At 35.6% G+C, this 24379-nt stretch overlaps 1 protein-coding gene across 1 annotated transcript; it reads right to left on the reverse strand.

The window, feature by feature from the left end:
- Positions 1-8588: 8588 nt before the first annotated feature.
- LOC131050433 (expansin-A1-like) lies at positions 8589-9818 on the reverse strand. The gene is made up of 3 exons (XM_057984609.2): positions 9698-9818; positions 9293-9605; positions 8589-8892 (listed from the first exon to the last, which is right to left on the reverse strand). The coding sequence occupies exons 1-3, from the start codon at positions 9816-9818 to the stop codon at positions 8589-8591; spliced, it is 738 nt and encodes a 245-aa protein (XP_057840592.1).
- Positions 9819-24379: the final 14561 nt, after the last annotated feature.

Consider the following 24379-nt stretch of genomic DNA (forward strand, 5'->3'; position numbering starts at 1 on the left):
ATTTTGATCCACTTCATGATCTCATTATTTCTCTCATGTCATTTCCACCTCATAATGGACTCATGTCTTCTTCCCAAACAAAAGAGTATCCTACAAGTCAAGATATTCATAAAGGAAAAGGTGTAGATCTCCACAAGCAAGAACCCCTTCATGTTAAAAAAAATATTAATGGTCATGGCCTCAGTGACATTCCTCAAGACGTTAGTACCCCTTCTAAATCCAACATCCCTTCAAAAACCAAACATATCCTTTCCCCTTCATCCTTTCCATCCATCTTATGTCCTTATATCTCTTCATCCTCTATGAAAGGTCAGAAAAGGCACACATCCTTGAGTAAATTTAATCCATCCAAAAGACCTCCATTTCATTCGTATCCATCCATGCATTCCTTTCCCCTCCAAGCAATTTGGATGCCAAGTATAATAGTCATAAGTCTAGCAATCCACATGTATTCCAGGATCAACATGTCTAGTCTAATTGACGTGTCAAAACAAAGCAAAATATGCTCCAAAAAAAAAGGAAATATCCAAACGGCAACAAAGTCCCACTAAAAAAAAGAAAGAAAAGTGAAAATCTATTTGGGTTCCTAAATCCGTTGTGCAAGCAATGCGTTTTAAGGAACCACAAAAGCATGAAAAATAAAAAACCACGTGGATTCCTGAATGACTCCTTGAAGCACAAAAATAAAAATCCAACTTGGCATCCAAAATTTCTATTCATCCATCCAAACCTTTCAAATTTGTTCCTCCATCACCTTCTTCATCTATTTTGGGTCCTTATTTCCCAAAATCCCTAGCTATTCCTTCATCAAAATCTCCATATCCAAAATCCACTCTTCCTCCATCAGTCCATCGCCCCTCAAGGTGTGTGCCAATGTTGATCTTGCCTTCATTTCCATCCACTCAAGCCCAATTCTTCCAATACCCTATCCATTATCCAATGCATATTTTCCATCCTTCCATCCCTTTGGTCCAATCCTTTGCATAAATCCTTTCCTTACTTTCATCTCATTTTCTATGTCATTATCTTACCGTCTTTGAGCATGCTTTTAAAGGTCGTGGTCCATTTTTTTCAAGGCTACTATCCAAACAACAAGATGCTTGAGTCCTTCTTCCATCCCCTATCATGTGTCCATTTTCAACTAAAATATCAAAATCCAAAAAAAAATTGAAAAAAAGGAAAAAGAAAAAGAAAAAATAAAGAAAAATAATTCGTCCATTGGTGAAAAATTGGAAAAAAGGCGCCTTGGGAAAGTACTACGATGAAAACCTGGCAAACAGGCGTCATGTGTAATCCATGAACTTCTTGCATGTCATATTTGGGGACAGGTTTTATCCTATCATATCCTTTTTGCCTTTCATTCCTCCATTATCATGTCATATCCTATTACCCTTCATTATCCTATCATGTCCTATTACCCTTCATATCCTATTGTTCCTCATGTACATATCCTCTTTTCCACCTTTGATCTTGACAAGGCTGAGGATCTTCATGAGCATCATGCTTCCTATTCGCAACTTTCAGTCTATCATAACTTTTGGTCATTTATCCATTGGCTTATTACAACTTTTCATCCATATTCCACTGGATTATCACTACCTTTCGTCCATATTCCTTGGCTTATTGCAACCTTTTGTCACTATCCCTTAGCCTATCCCAACCTTCAGTCCATGTCCCTTATCCATTCTCGGTCTTGCTTATCCTATCCATATCTTATCACTATCCATACACTCTTTTTCGTTCCTCGATCTTGATCTCACATAAGGACACAAAATTTAAACATGGTGTCAAAAACCTCTTGACATGTCCCTCATGCCATGCCATTGCCTTACATTGTCATATCCAGTTCCTTATCCCATAATGCGATTGCCCTTGGACATTGAATATATTTTGTCTCCATAATAAATGGCCTTCGTCTTCCATCTATCCACCAACATTTCAGAAAGCTTGTTTATCCATTTGTCATATTCCTTGCCTTGCTAGACAGTGGGGGTAAAATCATAAAACCAATTTAAAAACATCAAAAAAATGCCCCAAAATAATCCAAAAACATCGAAAAAATGTCCTAAAATTATCCAAAAATATTCGAAAAATGTCCTGAAATAATTGCAAAAAAATTTAAAAACTTCCTAAAATAATACAAAAACATTCATAAAAACGTCTTGAAATAATCCAAAAGCATTGTAAAATGTCCTAGAAAAAGCACAAAAAAATCAAAATGTTAGAAAACACTAAAAATTTCAAAACATTAAAAATTCAAAAACAATTGCTTTTGTTTCATTTCACCAATAAAATGTCCCTTTTGTACATAGACAAACATTTGTGTAGACAACAAATAGATAACATGTTAAAACATTGCACTTCACAAATCATGCATCAACAGACTAACTATTCAACCAACCAAGCATCCAAATTGATCAAAGTTGTCCTATCAATCAACAATATCAACATTATCGATCCTTTGTCAACATTATTATGGGTCTTATGCAGGGTGTGGTATACTCGAAACTAGACTATGTCCTGTCTTAGATGGGGTACTGTACTCCTTGAAACTAGATAGCATGATTGTCCTTTCACTACAACATTATCACCTTTTGGCAATGAAGATCAGAATGTTTGTCTGACTTTGTTGGATTTGTGAGGCTTATCTTTCATTGATTTATCTTTGATCATGTTCCTATGTCACTCGATGATGTCATTGAGTGATATAGAGTGGTCGGGATGGTTCATGATCATTTTTTTTTTTCTGTTTGCGGGGTGTTTGATAGATTTATGGGGCACGTATGTCTTTGGTGTCTGTGATAAGTACGTTCACTTTGTGAACATCGCACATACCTCGACCTTTGACATACGTATTGTCTTAGGTAGTTTTTGACTCATTTTTTGTCTGCAATGTCTCTGTTTTACGCAAAGGGATTGCATTATCGCTTTGGCCTTCAATGCCATGATGCACTGCATCTGTTTTGCAATATCAAAATAAAGGTTCTCACCTACTCTTTGTGCATTTGTGAAAGCAAGATTATTCTTCACCACTAACTCTTCTCCATCTAATTTCCTCAAACTAACATTTCTTCTGTCAGTCATTGCAGTCATCTTGGTCTAGTCCTGGTATTATTTTCGATAAATTGGCCTCTTTTTTGGATTTTTTCGGCCAATTCCTCTAGGGGGCATCCATATATGTTGTCATTTTTTGGGGCATATTTCTTGATTGTTCTTTGAAACAACACTCATAATCACATTGTCTCAAAGAGGGGCAAAATGTAGGCATCTAAAAATGGTCAACGCTTGTGGTGTCATACTTTAACATGTCTGCGTGACCTTATTTTAGGGTTTTCGCATCCTATTAAAATTTCTTCTATGTCACACACTTGATCTTTATTATTTGTCGACATTTTGTCATTCTTCTGTATTTCTTGCATTTGTTGCATTTTCAATTAGGTCTTGTCAACATTATCATTATCAATTGCGATCTTTGATCATTATCAATATTATCATGTCAATTGGACATCGTCAACCCTTCTCAATGTTGAATTAGGGTTTTATCTTGATCAATCATCAATTTATCAATCTCTTATCAATTTACGACTGATTTGTCATTGGTCTTTGGTCATTCGACCTTCATCAAGTCGACCTTTTATCAATATTTGATCGATTTGTCATCGATCTCAGTCAATCATCATTTCTCATCAATTTGGATCGATTACTCATTGGTCCTCATCAATTGGCATCTATCAATTTCATCCTTGTCAATCTTAATCAATTTATCATTGCTCTTTATCAAGTAACATTGACACTTTATCAATTATCCAATTTTCATCATTAAACAATTGATCAAATCGACCCTATATCAATTATCTTTTGTCATGACCTAATTATCGTCCTTGCATTTCTAATTCATCTCCTAGGGTTCTGTGATTTAATCCTATTTTGTCATTTTCCCTCCAGGTTAAATAAATTTATTTATTTTATCCTAGGTCCACTTGTCACAATTAAGCATTTCATTTAATTGGCTAATTAAATCCTCTTTGTGAATTAATTAATGAATGAATATTTATTAATTAATTTCACCTAATCTTTCCTATTTTCATCATTTCTAATTTACTAATTTCTTAATTCATTATTTCCACCTAATTTCCTAATTCCTATTTTCCACCTAATTTCCTAATTTTCTAAATTAATTTCCAACTCATTATCTCTCTCAAGTGGCTCCTATTTTTGTTCTTTAATTTGGAAGAATGTTTCCTTTTTCGTCATGAGTTTGGATATGGCATCGTATCCTAACACTAGATTTGATATCTAGTCTTATCCTCTTGCATGGGAAAGTGTGTCATGGCATTTCTTTCTATTGAGACATGGACCAGCTAGGACTCGAACCTAGGACCTTCCATACGCTGCTAGAGTGCTCTACCACTAAGCTACTAGCCCCTCTTGGACCAGTCCATCGTCAGTCTGGGTGTGGCTTATTTCCAACACCAACACCCCCCTTAAGCCACACCTCTCATGTGCTTGGGGCTCCTAACCTAGACTTGGCTCTGATACCATGTTGAGACATGGACCAACTAGGACTCGAACCTAGGACATTCCATATGCTGCTGGAGTGCTCTACCATTGAGCTACTGGCCCCTCTTGGACCAGTCCATCATCAGTCCAGGTGTGGCTTATTTCCAACACCAACACTTTCTAAATCTGATTTTTCCTATTTTTGAATCCAATCACATCTAATATCAATTTCATTCTAATTTTTGTCCTCTATACAATTTTATATATACATTGGATGCATTTCTCATCAGAATAAACCATGCTTCGAGTAATCTTATGCTACAATTTCATCTGTCCATCTTGATTTTCATTTGTATTTGTGCTTCGTAGGTGAGATCCACATCAAATTTGAAGGTGAAAGAAGAACAATGGAGGTCAATTGAAGGAGATTGTATTTGGTTTGCATTTCTTGTTTATATCTTATCTTCAATTCTTTCATTGAATGTATTAGGATCTTTTTCATTGCAATTTAGCTTTCGTGGTTAGCTAATTTAATTGCTTTGATTCTTTATGCTTGATTTCCTAGTTACAACAGTCATGGTCCATTTTTCATGGGTACCATCCATAGGAAAGATGCTTGAGTCCTACTTTCATCCCCTATCATGTATCCATTTTCTGCTAAAAAGTAAAAAATACAAAAAAAAATTGAAGAAATAAAAAAAGAGCAAAAAAAGAAAAAGAAAAGTAAAGAAAAATTGTTTGTCCTCTTATGAAAACCTAGCAAACAAGCGCCTTGGGAAAGTACCATGATGAAAAATTAGAAAACATACATCATGTGTAATCCTTCATCTTCTTGCATACCATACATGGGGGTAGGTTTTATCCTATCATGTCCTATTATCCTTCATTATCCTATCATCCTTCATTATCATATCGTACCCCTATCATACCCTCTAATTATCCTATCGTCCCTCATATCCCTATTCCTTTTTCCAACTTTGATCTTAACAAGGCGGAGGATCTTCATGAGCATCATGCATCCTGTTCGCAAATTTCAGTCCTTATCCATTGGCTTATTACAACCTTTCGTCCATATTACTTAGCTAATTGGAAACTTTTGTCACTATTCCTTAGCCTATCGTAACCTTCAGTCCATATCCCTTATCCATTTTTTTAATCTTTCTTATGATCTCCATATCTTATCATTGTCCATACACTCTTTTCTATCTGATATAATCAAGTAATCTTATGTTGGCTTAATAGCTCTAGAATCTTTATTTGTGCATCCATACTATAGCTATGTTTTCATCCATAATCCTCATTTGAGCATTCATCCATCTCTCACTCCACATCCTTACTCACTTGTTGTGCAATTGGAGAGAAATCCAGATCAACCAAGAAGGGAAAATCCAAACAATTGGAGCACAAGGGCACATCTTCCACTTCATCAAGCCCAAATCAAAGGAGAAGCTATAATAAGGTATAATGGTTTTATCTTGTGTTTTGATTGATTTATTTACATTATAACAATTGAAACTTGCCTTCCTAGTTTTGACCCTCTTCAAATCTTATTTTTCATTTATTTATATTTGATCATGTTCCTATGCTACTCGATGATGTCACTAAGTGATTTAGGGTGGCCAAGATAGCTCATGGTTTTTCTTCTTTTTTCATTTTCTATTTGTGGAGTGTTTCATAAAATTTTGGGGCAAGTATGTCTTGGGTGTCTGTGTAAGTACGTTCCCATTGAGGTTGTCTCACATACCTCGACATTTGACACACCTCATGTCTTAGGATGTTTTGAATCATTCCTTGTTTGCAACATGTCTGACTTACGCAAATGGATTGCATTATTGCCCTGGCCTTCAATGCCATGGTGTGCCGCTTTCATTATGCCATATCAATTAAAGGTTCTCACCTACTATTTGTATTTGTGAAAGTAAGATTTAATTACACTAATCTTTCTTCACTTCTCACTTGCATTTCTTTTGGATAACGTTTCTTCTATCCCATCAATCATTCTATCTATTCATCAAATCAATCATTATCATGGTTCATTTGATATCAATCAACCCCTTTTCAATAATTAATTAGCATTTTTCATTTCTTACTAACTAATTTTCTATTTTCCCATTTTTCTCTTTCATCTAACATTCTTCTCTTCTTTCGAGAGATCATTCATTTTTTTAATACATAAACAATCTCTCGAGGGGGCATCCTACCTTCATCCCTTGGTTTTTTGGGGCATGATATTTTTTCAATTTTCTTTGAAACAATGCTCAAAATCGCATTGTATCAAAGAGGGGCAAAATGTAGACACTAAAAAAAGGTCAACACCTATGTCACCTATTTTTAACATATCATGTGCACAATCTTTACTGACCCAATTCTCCCAATTCTTCCTATTTTTGTCCAATTTGACCAAATTGAGGTTTACAGATGTTAGCTTGACTAATTTGGCCTCTTACATTTAATTAATTAATTAAACCCCCTTTTATTAACAATTCTTCTAATTCTTAAATAAATAAATTAAATAATTTATTTATTTGTCTCCTTTGTCCATTAATTAAATAAATTTATTTTCTTTAATTAACTAACTCATAAATATGAACAATAAATTGATAAACATTTTTTATTAATTTATCATATTTATCTTCCTCCAAAATAAGGATAATTAATAAATTTTATTTATTAATTCATATTTATCTGCTTTTTGTGAGGAGATATCTCTAATTATCCTCTCATGTGAGGATATTTCCTACTTTTAAAAAAAAATTATTCTTTTGTTTTATCCTCTTATATGGAGATATTTAATGATTTTTAATTATTAAATATTCTCATAAAATCCTCCTAATTTTCAAATTTGGAAACTAATATCTTTCCTTGATTTTCAAAAATCAATCTTTTTAGCAATGTCTCATTAATTTTAATTTTAAATTCTACAATGAAGTATGCATCTTCAAAAATCTATTTTTTCTTGTGAGGAGATAATTAATAAATCTAGTTTATTAATTTTTTTATAAGAGGGTATTTTCTTTATTTTTAATTCTTCTATTTATCTTTTGGAATGAAGATATTTAATAATTTTTAATTATTAAAATCTTCCTCTTACTTTCAACTTGCTAATTTGGTATTTATGAGAAGATAACTAAAGATTTTATTATTTATTCTCATAATATCTTCCCATTTTCTTTCTTCTATCTTCATCCTTCCCTAAATGGTAGCTTTGTTGTGCGCTCAATGAGGTCCGTCCATCTAACAAAAAATCTAATCAATCTTAACCATCCAATCAATCCCAAATTTTCTATAAATTGATCTCTCATTGCTCATTTTCAACAACCAAATTTCAAGTATCTTTACATTGTCAATTTCATTTTATTTTGCTACCATCTTGCTTCTATCACACTTGCATCTTGTAGGTGCGATCCACATACATCTATTTGAAGGAGAAAAAAAAATCAATGGAGAATTATAGAGGAGACATCTGTGTTTGTGATGGTTTGTGTTTATTTTAATTGTCTTATCTTCATAGCTCTATTAAATTTATTAGGATCTTTTCATTTATTAGGATAGTTATGTTTAGGATGTTAAAACAATGTTAAGTCAATTATGGTGTTTTGATTCTTATAGACGACAATTTGTATATGTGATTAGATTATTCCTCTATAATAATAATGAATGAGAGTTTGTCCTTTTGTATACCATTCTAATAATTACTTATTTTTTAACAAATAAATACATTTATTACCATCAAAGGTAAGTCTACTATTTTACATCATTGGTTTGCCAAATAATAAAAAAATAGAAATATTCTTTAATTATAATAAATAAAGCAAGTGAACAAAAATAAAAAATTGAAATGATAACCTCTTATAGATAAATATGTTGCATACACTCATATTGTAAATTTGCAACGAGGAGGATTACAGTAGAGTAAAAAATTAGTAGTGCATACTGCAATACAGTGGTAATAGAATTGGGGAATGAGAGCGCAGAAGGGCAGTTGCCAACAATCCACCTCTATCTAGCGCTAAGCCCAAGAAAATCTACATAGTTACAATTATCATAAAATTGGAAGTTATGAAAAAGATATAGGTAGTGTTTGCGTTTTATATCTGAGCACCGGTAAAAGTCTGGCCGAATTGCCAGGTTGGGGGAGCCACATTGTAAGAGGTTACTGTTCTCCCATCACTGGTGGTGACTTGAAATGAAAGGCTTTGCCCGTCTAGTTTGCTGTTGCTCTGCCAATTTTGGCCCCAATTTCTTCTCATAGCCTGCCACCCTGTTTGAGAGCCCTTTATCGAAACTGCATTCACGTCCCCTGCTCCGCCCACGTTGGTGATGAGCACCAGATTAAAGTAGGAGCCGCCATTTATGGTGAACCGAATTCCACCGCTTTTCTTACATGCCACTCTACAACAAAACAGAAATCGATTCCAGGTTCAAGATTATGAACAGGTTCAAGATTATGAACACCTTATGATATCAAGTTTTTACAATCTATAAAGGATTAATGCAGATGTTTCTGAATTAGATTGTGTTAAGATTTTTTTGCATCAATATTTTGGATCACACTAAGCATATATCATTAGTATGTAAAAGATTTTTTATATCATCATTTCAGATTACATTTGGTGATCTATCATCAGAATGTAAAAGAGAAATCTTTTACATCATAATAATAGATTGTGAAATGTGATCCAAAACATTGATGCAAAAAATTCTTTATACAATCTAATCCAAAAACATCTACATTAACTATGAACACTATTTATTAAGATTGAGCTCTCTACTACTAGGGTGGAGAAGAAACCTTTGGTAGAGAACAGGGACTATTCCTGCCTTGTGAATTGCAATGCTGTTGAACATTGGCTCTGAAAGATCAAAATGCTGAAGAGGGGGATTACACCACCCCCCTGCATTGTTAGAAAGAGCGTAGTTGGGCGGGCATAAATTGGTGGCGGTGACCACAATCGAATTGGGCAGACACCATTGTGGGTCATCATTGCATTTTATTTCATAGCAAGCTCCGCATGTCAGCCCATTATTGAACAGAGCAGTGCTTAGAGCCGCATTGTTGATTCCGTATCCTTGGTCGTATAGATTTCCATACCCACACGCACCACCTGCATTTATTCTTGTTTGTTTGCATTATTCACCAAAATATTACTCTATTGCTATTGCTATTACTATGGAATGGAGGAGAAAAGATAATTACCCATAGTGCCGGATGCATCACCACCCCCATAAAATGTCGCATGAGCGTTTGTCCAGCCTTGAACAATTTCAAATCTGGTTATCCACAGGAAACTCAGCAACAAAAGGTTAATAATCGCCATTGGTATTAAAATTTAAATCTGGTTCCAAGCTTGCACAAAAAATAGATACACAGAGACCAAACTAAAATTAAAGAAGAATTAATAACTTAAGAACGATGAACAAGAGGTAATTGCGATGAGGTAGGAGGAAGGAAGAGGTATTATATAGCGGCTGGAGCGGGAGAAGAATAGCATTTTGTGGATGAAAAACCATCCAAATTAAAACCACCCAGGCAGCTCATTTATTTACGTTTACGGTGTGAAAATGTTTGTGCTCAACTGACGATACCCAAATTAGCTCGATTCGTAGCTAATTTTCCTGCTTCGGGGTTTAATTAGTCTGGTTTAGCTTGCAATCTTAGCTGTTAAACTGAATCTAGTATTCAAGAAAATCCTTCAGTTCTGATTTAACTTAGGGATCCGTTATATGTCAGAAAGAAAGGTTATACTTCAACCTCGCATAACAAATTTTACTAAAGATTGTAGATTTCTATACTGAAATGTACACTATAACAACGAACTTAACACTTGTAAAAATGTAGGCTACCAATGTTACATGCGGTACGCTGCAACTCGCGTGGGAAGCGGGAGTGCTGGTAATAAATGCCCGAATTCTTTCCATTTTGATTGGCTAACCCCTTGTTAGACGGTGAATCCACTACAGATCCAAGGACAGAGCAATTCTGGATCCAGAATGGGGATATAAGATTCATGTTATTGATTTTTAGGAAAAAATTACAGCCGTTGTTTGCATGATTAATGGTGTGTAATGTTCGTGTTATTGACTTTCTGTGGTACAACAGTACCATTTTAGAGCCAGAATAGATGCAGGCCACATCCAATGGGATTTTTCAAACAAATATCCACGTAATATTTAAAAAAATAAATATAAACAGAAATATTTTATCCACCAATAATTTATCCATGTAATATTTTGGGCAGTATGGAGTTGTTGCTTATTTAAAAGAAATAAAAAAAATATAAACAGAAATAAAATAGAATTGGTCGTAAATTGGAGCACTCATGAATATAAGGTTAGAAATCAATTTTATTGAGAATTGCACAATAAATGTGATATAAACTTTAGCAAGAAGTTAGCTGCAATATTCATGATGGACAGGTGAGTGGAAACCAAATGTGAATGGTGTGGATGGTTGAGTGGCTGAAGGCAATGCTTGGTGTATGCCAACAAAAGTGTAATAAATTTATTCTAACATACATCATAAAATTAACTATACTAGTTATTTTAAAAATCTCTCCATAATTTAGAAAAGATGGGTCCTGATCCATATCCTTGTTAGGTACCCATTTACAATCACTTATTCACTAATATGATGGTAGACATTCACAACAATCCCCTTTGAATGACACATGTAACTTCTAAACCCAAAAGACTTCTAAGATAAACAAACTTACTTTCACATAATGCCTTGGTAAAAATATCTGCTATTTGATCTTCTATCTTACAATAGTGAAGATGAATCACTTGTTGTTGGACAAGATGCCTAATATAATGGTGATAAACCTCTATATGTTTTGTTCATGTATGAAACATTGGATTCCCGCACAACAAGATGGTAAAGGAGGCCTCACCTAATGTTGTTTGAATGTTGATAGAATACCCCATAGCCAAGTTATTTATTTAGTTTCTTCATTTGTTGCTATATATTTAGCCTTTGTAGTGGACAAAGCAATAGTAGGTTGCTTCTTACTACAACATGAAGCTAGATGAAGACCAAGAGAGAGAACATAACCTATAGTTTAATCATCTCCACAACCTACCCAATCTACATCTAAATCCTTAACATGTTGTAGATCTTCATGAGAAGAATGATAAACACTCTATGGGTTTTTGTATGGAAGATGCAAAAAAACTTGATCTGAACGTCACACATCACAAGGGCCTAGTTCTTATTACTTTTTTTAAAATTTATTTTTATTCTTCAACATATAAGCATAAAAGAGTACTTAGTTCAAATCCGCATGCATAGAAACAATCCTTGAAATTTTTGTTACCCATGTTTTGGTTGTAGCTTAAGTCCTCATTTTGTCCCCCTCATTTGTTAATCTGCAAAATTCACCTATTGCATGGTCGATGTAATGCCCACTCTTGAGCAGACTCTTGTTTCATTTTGGATTGACTTGATTAGACCTTTATTTTGTGCGATGGATATGATTTGACTTATATGATTCATAGACATTGATTATGACTACTTATGTTTTCAGTTGATGATTTTGATGTTAGACATTACATGACCATATACTATTGATATTATTGACTGTGCCCATGACTAGTTTGATTTCTAGATGGTTAGTAATGGTATCTTGTTTATCATGTGCTTTGATAGATTTCATGGATCATGCCTCATTTTGAAATGGATATACTAACCCTATTTTGATTTACTTATGATGTGATGTTTCACATGATTTGTATGCTCCTGTATGGATACTGTTTGATTGTCTTCGTGGGGGATCAATGCCACATCACTCATTGCGAGCGGGATGTGTCGTTGCGATATCCTACCACTTGCCTATTTTGTATGTATTTATATGCATATGCACATGTACCTTCATTGTGGTTGCAGGATTGTAGGTACCTAGACATTCATTCCTCTCGGGCAACCGGATGCGAGCTCCCCTGGCTTTACAGGTGCGAGCGTGTCTTTCTAGATGACAAATATGTGGTTCAGATATGTTGTTGGTTCCCTACCCACACTCTAGGTCCAGGTTGTCATAAGTCCTCATTTTTAGTCTTGGCAAATTTCACCATGTCGATTCAGTTGTCGTAAGTTGTGAGTATGTGGCATGGTGAGTATGACTGTTTGGTTTATTTAATTTATTTAAATTTATGATTTATTGACTATAGTAATAGATTAATTATTTAATCTGTTTAATCACGATTTTTATTTAGTGATGGATTGATTATTTAATTTATTTAAATTTCGGCGATAAATGATTTATCGTAATTGAGTGATTACTTAATAATAAATTATGACTTTTACTAGTGACAGTATTATTTTAATTTAGCGATTTTTGGTTATTTAATTATTTTCTCTATTGAATTTAAACTAACGTTTTATTGAGATCTTATTTAATATTTTCAATTGATATAAATTAATGCATTTATTTATTTATTTCTCTTTAATCACTTTATTTATTTAATGTTGATTTTTTATTTTGATTTATCTATTATGAGTTGATTATTTAATGTTTCAATAATATTTTGATTTGAATTAGATGAGAGCTATATGTTTCTATTTCTAATTTTTAAATTAAGATGGATTTTTGAAATCCCATAATAAGAAGTGGGAAGCATAGTTATTATATTATATATTTGTAAGAGGGAAGAATATTTCAAAATGAAATATTTCTATTGTCCAAATAGAAGGCTAGGATTTTCACTTTTCGCTTCTGGATTTTATATGTTGTCGTGAATTTTATTTTGGGGGGTTCCTCTTCTTCTTCTTCTAGTTCTTGTGGATTTTCTTCCTCTTTCTCTCCTTCTGTAATTTTCTTGCTAGGAGCATTTTTTGAGGATTTGGATTTTGTGGATTGAAGGGTTTGTGTTGTAGCTAGGAGCAGTGGTCAAGATTCTTCATCAAAGGCTCTCTTCCATAACACAGGAGAGAGGTTGGCCTCTTATTTGCTTCTTGTTTCTTTGTATTATTTTCTAATCTTATTGTTGAGTGTCTTCATTGTGATTGAGATTTTGTGAAATCTGAATGTGATTAGAAAGAATGCTTGCTGTTTAATATCCATAATTTATTTATCAGTCTTTCCCTATTAAAACCCTCGTTATGTATTATGAATTTACAAATGGGGTGTATTTCTTGTTGTTATCACAATATTCTCTTTGTAGTTTGGAGGTAAATTTATTTTCAGAAATCCTTTTTAGATGGGTTGTTGGCTGTGTGCTACCCCTATGTTTTATTTGTTTCTTCCTGCAAACCGCTTGCCCTGTCACCCCTCTTTCTTTTCATTTGTTTGGTTGCTGCTAGGTTTTGGTTAAACCTACCCATGGGTTTGGTGCTTAGCACCACCCACGACGTGGTGGTGTATTGCAGCACCACCACCATGTCATGGTAGGTTCTGTGCACCCCCTCACAACATGGAACATGCAGCAACACCAACCATGTCGTGATGGTGCTTAGCACCACTCACGACAGGGTGAGTGTTGTGGCACCTCCCATGTCGTGGAGGGTGCAAGGACCACTCCACGACATGGTGAGTGCAATTGCACCACCATGTCATGGTGGGTATAGCAGCACCACCACAAAGTAGTGAGTGCTTTGCATCAAGTATCATGTGTTGTGTGATGCCATGAAATGACTGTTGCTGGGTGAAATGCATTCGTAGACAACAGTGAGCTTTATTTTTATTTTATTACTGTTCTATTTTATTTATATTCGCCAGTCGAAGGGAAAACATGATAGATGGGTTGCCATTCGATAGGTTGGTTATTGTACTATTGTTTATCTTATCTGATGTTAGAACCGTTGAACCCAAAATATCAATTTGATGGGTCTAGAAATGAGTTTGTGCATTCAGTTTATGTTGTTGGTTCAACGTTTTATTGGTTTAGTATATTTTCAAATTTATCTTGGGCAATAGAAGATGTTGTGATTTTAGTTCTGTAGTGATTTGGCGGTTTATTTTGCTATGTGAATTTACACATATTGTTGTTCATGGGTTTTTATGGTCAATGTTAAGTCCATTTATGATTTTGTTGAAGCTTGTGAGTTATAGTGTGGGCTAAGCGTATTGCAAACGCTGCTCCATTTTTATGAATTGATTTCTTTGTGAGGGTCTTATTGCATAGTGTGTTATAATGTATTTTAAATACCAAAGGCTATCTTGTGTTTGTGGTGTTTCAGGTTGATTTATATGTTCATATTTTGATGCCATTGTTCGATGTAAGATTTTATTGAGTATTTGAATTTGTCTCATGATGTTTTGCCATGTGAGTCATTTTGTGATGCTGTTGATTTTAAGGACAGAAATTGTGAAGACCTTGCTGGATTTTTGTTGATTTGGTTGCAGCGATTTTATGACTTGGTTTATGTATCTTTTGGTCAAGAGGCTCAACTCTTTTGTATATTGGTGTTCATTTTCATGAGTAAGTGTTTATACATGATTTGGCGTTATTTGATGTTACATTTCAGTTTCAATTATGTATCTTAGAGCCTCTTGAGATGTTGATTTTGGGTCCATGTAAGAGAGTGGGCTCCTTTGCGACACCCGGGGTCACAAGAGATGGACTACCATGAGGTTCCTTGTAAGGATGCATGAAGTCTAGACCTCTTGGGTGTAAAGGAGTTTACCTTGACTAATTAAGTGGCAACTAATTAATGAATGGGTTTGGGTAGTTAGATAAGTAAAAAGATAATAAATGATTGTGCCTCATGGCTCAGTCCTAGGGAGGATGTTTTAGGTTGAGCATGAGAAGACTGTGGAGACAGTAAGCCAATCTCCATTGGTCTCTCATAGGTTCAGATGACTCTGCATGCCCTTAGGATAGAGTCTTGTTTTGGTACGGCATGTGATGACACTCCCTTGTACATGAGTTCCCTTGTGTTTTTACATTTGCACTTATTCCTTGATGTTTGGTCGGCCTCTAGGAATTTTCTTGTTGTTATTGCATTGGTGTTGATCCATGTGTTTGGAAGTCTTTCTTGGTGTTGGTCCCTTTGGTAGAAGCAGCAGCCTAAGCTTAGTGTGTGTGTTGGGACCTAGTGACATCTCCTAGCTAGGGGGGTGGTTCCTTGTAGTTTCCACATTGGTCGGGTGGTTGGAGCTTTTTGCCATTGGGGTTTTTTCCCTACCTGTTGCTATTCTTCTTGTGCGTGGATTTGAATTTTCTTCATGATGGATATGGATTCTTTGAAGAATATTTATGTACTAAGTTTCTTATCATATGAGTTGTATTAATTTGCAGGGAAAACTTTAAGAAACCCCCCCCTTGGACAAGGTGTAAAAACCTGGCAAAAGTTGTATAATTCCGAGGAAAATTTTAATTTTACTGGCGAATTTTTGTGGTTTACAGAGAAAAATAATAATCTCCATTGGTGAATTAGCCATGATCGCTCAAAGTTTGTGAAAAATCCTGGCGAATAATTGCATGGGTGAATGGTAATGTTTTTAAAACTAGAAAAATATTTGCATTGACGATTTCAACCTATTTTCAAACCATAAAAAAAAATATTGGCGATTTCAAGCTATTTTCAAACCATAAAAAAAAATATTGGCGATTTCAAGCTATTTTCAAACCATAAAAAAAAATATTGGCGATTTCAAGCTATTTTCAAACCATAAAAAAAATATTAGCGATTTCAAGATATTAACTTTAAGTAATTAAAGCACGTGGCACACAGTCATCAACTCTCTGCTTGGAAGATTGCCCATTAGAAAATCTTGCCACCTAGTGACAAGCCCTTACGACTCTCTATCTCCAACTCGCAAGCTGAAAATGCTAAGCCTTATTAACCTCAAGATCTAGCGACTGAGGGAAACTGAACTGGCACTCGCCAATTCTCAACCACAAATGTTAAGTCCTTGTCACCGCAGCGACTTGGAGATAGTGGTAACTTTAACCCTTGTCGCGTACTAGCCAACATAAAACTATTTATCTCTTAACCGCTAGCACTTAACTTGCAAGCTCGCGGCTTGATCAGGTCTTCAGACATTTAACTTCACTCACAAGCTCACGGCTTGATCAGGTCTTCAGACATTTAACTTCACTCACAAGCTCGCAGCTTGATCAGGTCTTCAGACATTTAACTTCACGAGCTGACGATAACCATTAAACCTAACCACAAACTATCTAGTTGCTAGCTCGTGACCTAAAAATGCTAACATTAAACAAACATGAGAGCTAGCGACAATTGTATGAAATGATTTACTTGCTAACTCTCGCGGCTATAATGTATGACATCAGACCAACTCGAGACCTTACGACCAAAGCAATTTCACTAACAATCTCTAGCTCAGTAACATAAAACGCTAACACCCAAAAAGCTAGAGACCTCGCGATGTAAACCAAAACCAACTTGTCGCCAGCTCGCAGCTTGATCACGTCTTCAGATATTTTACCTTGTGAGCTGGCGATAACCATAAAACTTAACCACAAACTATCTGGTCGCTAGCTCACAACCTAAAAGTTTTAAGGCTTGGATGTTGACTCGTTCCTAAGGGACTAGTTTGAAGGTTTCTCTTGAGTCGAGGTTGATTAGACAAGTGAGGATGACAGTTTCAGAGGCATAAATGGATTTGATAGCTTCTGAGTTAGAGATGGGAGATCACGGTTGCTTGTTGTCAGGGATTTTGAAGCAGAATTTGTCCAATCAAGGAGGAATAAAATCAGAACAAAATCATTCACAATAGATGAGCCTTAGCAGGATGTAGTGGATTTCTAGAGTCTACAGTCATGTTGAAAAATGCCAAAATGATGATTTTTCACGTGAATGAGCATCACCAAATGAAGTGTGAAAATGTTATAAATACAATGGAGTGGTGACTTAATTGGTAGAAGAGAAACTCAGAAAATAAACCTTTCTCATTTTCTGAGAGTGTTTTTTTCCTTAGAAAGGAAGATGATGTTTGAGCAGGATCGTGCATGGAGTTGTGTGCTCTGTGATACCGGATGCGTGTTTTTTTGTTTTCTTCTGTGTGAGTTTGTTTATTGTCAGAGGGGTTGTGAAAGTGAGAAGGATTTCCAGAGGGGGTGTGAAAGCCTTTTCTTGTCAAGAAAGGCCAAGCATGGCACATCCTTTGCTTCTACTCTGGCATAGGATGGCAAGGGGTTTGAAGAAGGAGCCCGTAGAGGAATGAAAGAAGGATTTGTTTGGGTGGGGAGTGGTAGCTAGTCATCTTTGTGTGGGTGGGGAGTGGTAGCTAGTCATCTTTGTGATGACATGGAATCTGTGACCCCTCGCCAAAAGATTACATTTACCCTAAAGCTCCTATTTCCACTTTCCCTGATCGTGGGCATGAAGGCTCGGGATCCTCTTTCCATTTTCTTTGTTCCTAGGCATGAAGGATTCCTCCTCTATTTGGAAATGATCTATTGGACAGAACGTAACATCTCACATTCCATCGGAAGGCATCATGGTGATAATGGCATGGCTCAAGCAGTTTTGCAAGTTGTATAGTCATTGGGGTTCCTTTTCTGGTTCCAGTAGTGATTCTAGACTCTAGGTGAAGGGAGCAAGTTGTATACTGTATAGTCATTTACAGAGAAAATGAAAAGCATTTAGTGTCAAGCTTTGTGTAGGTTCTTGAAGGAGTTATATATAAATTTATTTTGTGTATAATTCTATCTCTTTCAAATGATCAGAATCATGAGATTTAACTTTTTTCATTTGTTGCATTGTTATGGTGTATGTAATTTTTCTTTTAATGCTTCCTAATCCTATTATGCCTAGGAATGCAAAATTTCTGTTAGTTTGGAATCATATTAAGGATTCACCTCATTGTAATTGGTGGGCGGATTATAGATAGTCATAGAACACCTCCATATATATTACATAAAAATCCATAGCATATAAAATCATAAGAGTATTAAGAATGAAAATATTAAACACCACAATAGATAGGAATACAACATAATTAGTAAAACATCAAGACAATAGACCAATGCCTTATCCTAGGGCATAGAGTCTTAGTCACTTACAATTCAAGACAACCTGATAATAAAATTCAATAAGATTCATTTGTAGATAAATAGGAATGAAATTATGAATAATGCCATTACATACACAACCTAGATTCATATGTAAACTGAAAAACCCTTGACCATTTAATTCACAATGAAAACATAAATTCAACACAAAGTCAATTATGTGAAGATCTCATTGCTCAAACTGCAAATGATATTGATATTATATTCATAATGATATCAGAAAGTAAATTCACAATGCGATTCAACTATGCACTTATCAAATTCTTGAACAGTTGAGCTATTATAACTATATAAGAGCTTGAAAAGGAACAAAATGTCAAGGCTATCTCTGTTGTGTCAGAAATTCTGAAACACAGGATTAATGTATTGAAAAACAAATTGATATTTCTTGTACTTGTTCTGTAATCTGCAATTTCTTGTACTTGTTCTGTAAGTAGTGTCCTTGTAATCACGTCAACTGGTATTTCTTGTACTTGTTCTGTAATCTGCAATTTTTTCTTTCAACTCCACTAACTCTTCCTCCAGAGCACCCTTCTTCATCAGTGTCTTTTCATATTTTTTAAACAATGAAATCAATTGGGTATATGTTTCTGTGTATCTTCTTGACAAATCCTCTATTTTTGATAAATTCATGAAAGAAACTTGAGCCAAAAATGAGGCAATCTCCATGTCAGTTGTGTTTTGCAAGTTCCAGATCATTCTGTCAGCTTTCTTTTCTACTTGGATATTTAGAAGGTGGGGCTTTTGAGTGGAAGGGGCCAAAGACCAAGCAGCAAGTGTCTTTGTCTTAGGATTAAATCCTGATCCTCTTATTACATCTCCAATTTCAAATTCAGTTCTAAACATTGGGTCCTCTTGCTTCCTAATATGGTCAATAATAAAAATAGACTGGATATCCCAATCAGGCATCATAATCATACTAGTACTCTTTATCAATTGTCTTGCCTGTTCCACAGATATTTCCTCCCTATCAGGATCATATTCCTGAAGTGCCTTGATGATCTCCTCTTTCTTTTCTTCATTTGCTTCCTCTATGATCAGATTTTGTTTTAATTGATTTTGTTTCAAACTTGTCAAAAAACTTTTAAATTCATCTGACTTAATAAAGTCATCATCTTTCATGAACTCATTTGACAACATCACATGCTCATCAAAGCCTTGAGCAAGGGCTTTGTTTGTTTATCCCTAATCTTCATTCTGCCCTGCTTCTCTGAGATGTGTCCATATTTGATGAAAGTAGTGTCCTTGTTCTGTAACAATTTCTCTAGCAGGGTCTCTCCTCACAATTGTACCGACCTCAGTGGTTTTTTGTTTCTTTGGAGCTAGCACTCGGGTAGATTGAACTTCATCCCCACTCTCTACATCATCAACATACACACTAAGTGGGCTCTTGCCATGTTAAGAATGTCCATCTTGGGGGTCTTGTTGCTGAGCAACCACTTTTGGAATTTGAGGCATTTGTTCCATCAGAGTTTCATATAAACTCAACATTTTGTTAATCCTCTCCAGGTACAGGCTATCAGGGCAAAAACCCAAGAAACTAAGGTAAGTAGCCTTCAATTCTGCTTCAACTCTCATCAAATTTTTCCATTTTCTTCTCCTTTCTTGTACTTCATCTTTTCTCAGCAAATTTCTAACCACATCTTCATCATCCAATGGTTCATGGTCCTTTATGTTGGCCCAAGGTGTCATTTTTGGCAATGCAATTTTAATAAATTGTTCAGGATCACATAATCTAGACACAACATTAACCAACCTATACTGTTTAAGGAAATTGTTTACTTCATTAAACGAACTCCTACCAATGGTAAAATTAGACGCAACCCAAAGCCTAGGAAGAAGAGAACCCTTCCTGTGTTTGTCAAGGTATTCTTTTTCAACTAGGGTCAATTGCCAGATAAACTCCATAAAAGCAATCCTAATTGGAACAAATTTTGGTAAAATATGGGGAGGTTGAGGACACCCATAGACTCTGATCACAGTAAAGTTATCAAAAAAATAAAAGTCCCCCCAGTTATGTGAAATAGGTCAGTTTGGAACATACCGGTAAGGTCTCAAAACTCTCCTAACATTAATTGATAATCATTCCCTATTTATTCCTAGAATTTCCATAATTGGCAAAACAATCCAATTTTCAAAGAAAAGGAAAGAAGAATGGAGAGAACTACTGTCCCAAACCTGGGTCCATCTTTGTATTGGCATTAAGACACCCAATTCTTCTTTGAAAAGCTCCAATTCTTTATCCACGAACTCAACATTATAGAACAAGATTAAATACATCAGCAATGAATAATGCTTGAATGTAGGGCTGGGTGCACCACTCTAAATTTCAACTAGAGCATTATAAATGTGTTCAACCACATAGCCCACATAATCGTAATCTTTGTTAACATATGGGTGTTGAATGTCCATAGCCATCATCAGTAATTCAACTGACACTGTTGAATCTCCATCAAAACCCAACACTCTTCATAATCCATAGATTGTACAATGCATATAATGGTGGAAAGGTGTGATGTCAAATGGTGGTTCGATACTCTCTAGAATTATAACCAACTTCCTATTCACCCTAGGCATGTATCTGGGGATTGCATGCTTCTTGATAACACCTTTGTATTTGTCATAATCCTCTACAATCCGCTCCAAATCTATATTTGTACATGCAGCACCAGTAATCTGGAAAGCTTCAACAAAGCTAGCTCTGTTAATTGAAACTAGGGCAGACTGGTTCTTTCTTCTGATTACCCTAGATACTGGGCAGTAGCATTTGGCCAACTCTTTGATCAAATCCACATCAACATACACATCTGGCACAATTAACTTTTCCATATTAAAATCCCAAGGGTTTGACATCGGGATTCCCTTAACCCTATTATTCTAGAAATAATTAAACAGAGCAGAACTAGTCATATTAGGCATGGTAGGGTTTCTGCATTGTCTCCATAAATCTCTCCATGCCAAATGATTTGTATTCAAAGAATGGAAGTCCCTAGCATCAAATCTACAAATTCTTCTTTGTATTTCTTAACCATCATTTCCTTAGTGGCACTGGCCTTGGAACCTCCAGGTCCTCCTACTCCACTTGTCGTGGCCTTGGGCTTGGGCTTGGGCTTGGGCTTGGAACCTCTAGTACCACTCGTTGCCTGGTTCATTTTAGCTGCAGGAGAAAAAACTAACCAATTTTCTGAAATTTTCTCACACCCAACACTCTGAATTCTCCAACGTTGTTGCAGAGCTCAATTCACTGGATTACCTCGAAGATAGAATGCATTAATGCAATTATACAAAACCTTGGCTCGATCATGCAATTTATGGTATTTACTATTTGGGCACCGTCACTTCTCTCAAGTCTCATTAATTGCCACACTTGCATGAACTAGCTACTGTGGCATTAATTCAAACTTCAAATTGAAGTACTCGAGTGAAATTTAAATTCATGCCCTTCTATTTGATTGGCAATTGACATTCAAAATTTTTACAGAACCCATCAAACAAGTCCACATGTTAGCGAGTTAGCAACAATGCTACCAAATCCTCTTAATCGCAAGCTCAGAACCCCTTTTACGAATCCTCAAAGAATCTCACGAGTGAGTGACAACCGTTGATCTAACAGAACAACTTATTTCATCGCAAGCTCGCAACTAGAAACATAACTTGACTTAAACCCTTGTGATCCCGCGACAACAAGACACTTAACCGCCGTTGCATGCTCGCAACACTTTTTGACTTAAGACTTACAAACCCGCGAGCATGAGATGACCTCAAAATCAGACCAAAACTTACTTGTCGCCAGATCGCAACTTAAAATGCTAAACAACTTCAAAACCTACGAGCAAGCGACCTAGCCGCGAACACCTCGCGACCTTGCGATAACATAAAATCACACCCAGTTGCAACCTCACAACATAAAATGGTATTTGGGCATTGTCACTTCTCTCAAGTCTCGTTAACTACCACATTTGCATGAACTAGCTAGTGTGGCATTAATTCAATTAAACTGATAGAATGCATTAATGCAATTGTACAAATGTCAAAATCTTGGCTAGATCAATCATCATGCAATTTATGGTTTCTGGGCGCCGTCACTTCTCTCAAGTCTCATTAATTACCACACTTGCATGAACTAGCTACTGTGGTATTTGATGGGCGATTGCCATTCAAAACTTTTACAAAACCCGATAAACAAGTTCACGTGTCAATCGCCATCTTTAATCGCACACTCTCAACTGGTTATAACAATTAGGAAAGGAACCGGCAAGTTAGCGACAATGCTACCAAATCCTCTTAGACGCAAGCTCGCAACCCCTTTAATGAATCCTCAAAGAATCTCACGAGTGAGCGATAGCCGTTGATCTTCATCAAGCCCTGCAGTCGTAACCTCGCAACAACATTTGTAATATTCTTTCTTTACCTGCGAGCTGGCGACCACTGCAAATCAAACAAAATAACTTATTTCATCGCAAGCTCGCAACTCAAAACTTAACTTGACTTAAACCCTTGCGATCCCATGACAACAAGGCACTTAACCGCCATCGCATGCTCACAACACTTTTTGACTTAATAATTACAAACCCGCGAGCATGCGATGACCACAAAATTAGACCAAAACTTACCTGTCGCCAAATTGCAACTTAAAATGCTAAACAACTTCAAAACCTGCGAGCAAGCGACTTAACCGCATTGCATGATCGCAAATTAAAATGAATTAACCACGAACACCTCACGACCATGTGACAACATAAAATCACACCCAGTCGCAACCTCACAACATAAAATGGTCAAGTGCAAAACATCTTGCGAGGTAACGACAACTAAAATCTCCCAGTACTCGCAAGCTCGTGACTTAAACTGACTTGATGATAAAGGACCTGCGAGCTAGCGATAACCATAAAATCTAAAAACTATTTATTGATGTCTTATGTTAATTACCGTCATAAACAGGTGCGAGCAGTGGCACACAGACCATTAATGACTTAGTACTTACTCGCTAACTCTCGCGGCTAATGGCTATAATGCATGGCATCAAACCAATTCGAGACCTCGTGACCAAAGCGATTTCATTAACAATCTCCACCTCGCTAACATAAAATGCTAACACTCAAAAAACTAGAGACCTCGCGATTTAAACCCAAACCAATAGGTCCAACACTCGCTAACTCGCCACTTAAATTGTTAAACATGAAATTTATTTGCGAGTTAGAGATGAAACATTAAACATGTTTGACCAATAGTTTGACCACACTTGACGTTGACATGGACAAATAAATAGAGGACAACTTAGATTTTCAACACACGACAACTTCGGTTTACTAGCCAACTAAGACAAAAAACAAACACAAAACCCTAATCGCCATGAACATCATTTTAAGCATTTAATGTAGAACAGTAGAAAGGTTCTAGCAGTAACAGTTATGCAATATGAATAATTTTATGGATCTTGTGACACAAATTGTTGCATTAAATGTTCAACATAATGTGGAACCAAATACCAATTTACTAATAATTCAATTGTTTAGTAATAATTCAAATTCACAATTAAAAATATGAAATAAGTATCCGTTCTACTTCTGATTGACAAATTCAAGGAATACAATATCAAAAATCATCAATGACAACTATAGTATTGCAATTTTACAAATTGAAATTGTAATATGACTCAAGAACTATAGTATAATTATAAATACCTATAAATTGACTACTAATTCACTTCAGTGACTCAGTCCGATTGTCCGAGGCTTCTATATCCGAAATGGACTCAAGATCCGGAAACTGACTAGTACTAACAGGTTCATCTTCATTCTGAGTCAGGTATTCAAAAATGTCTTCGTCTTCATGCCGACTCTAAGTCTGCAATCCATCATATTCATTTTTCTTAGCACTAGCACTAGCAGTAGCACCACCAGCT

The sequence above is a fragment of the Cryptomeria japonica genome, chromosome 10 (genome assembly GCF_030272615.1).
Source record: "Cryptomeria japonica chromosome 10, Sugi_1.0, whole genome shotgun sequence".
Taxonomy (NCBI): Eukaryota; Viridiplantae; Streptophyta; class Pinopsida; order Cupressales; family Cupressaceae; genus Cryptomeria; species Cryptomeria japonica.

Bases quoted from the DNA above. Each gene is read 5' to 3' on its own strand.
- LOC131050433 (XM_057984609.2), bottom strand. From the start codon at position 9,818: ATGGCGATTATTAACCTTTTGTTGCTGAGTTTCCTGTGGATAACCAGA. The intron at 9,606-9,697 runs GTAATTATCTTT...GAATAAATGCAG, and splicing joins TGATGCATCCGGCACTATGG to GTGGTGCGTGTGGGTATGGA. The intron at 8,893-9,292 runs GTTTCTTCTCCA...GTTTTGTTGTAG, and splicing joins GTCCCTGTTCTCTACCAAAG to AGTGGCATGTAAGAAAAGCG.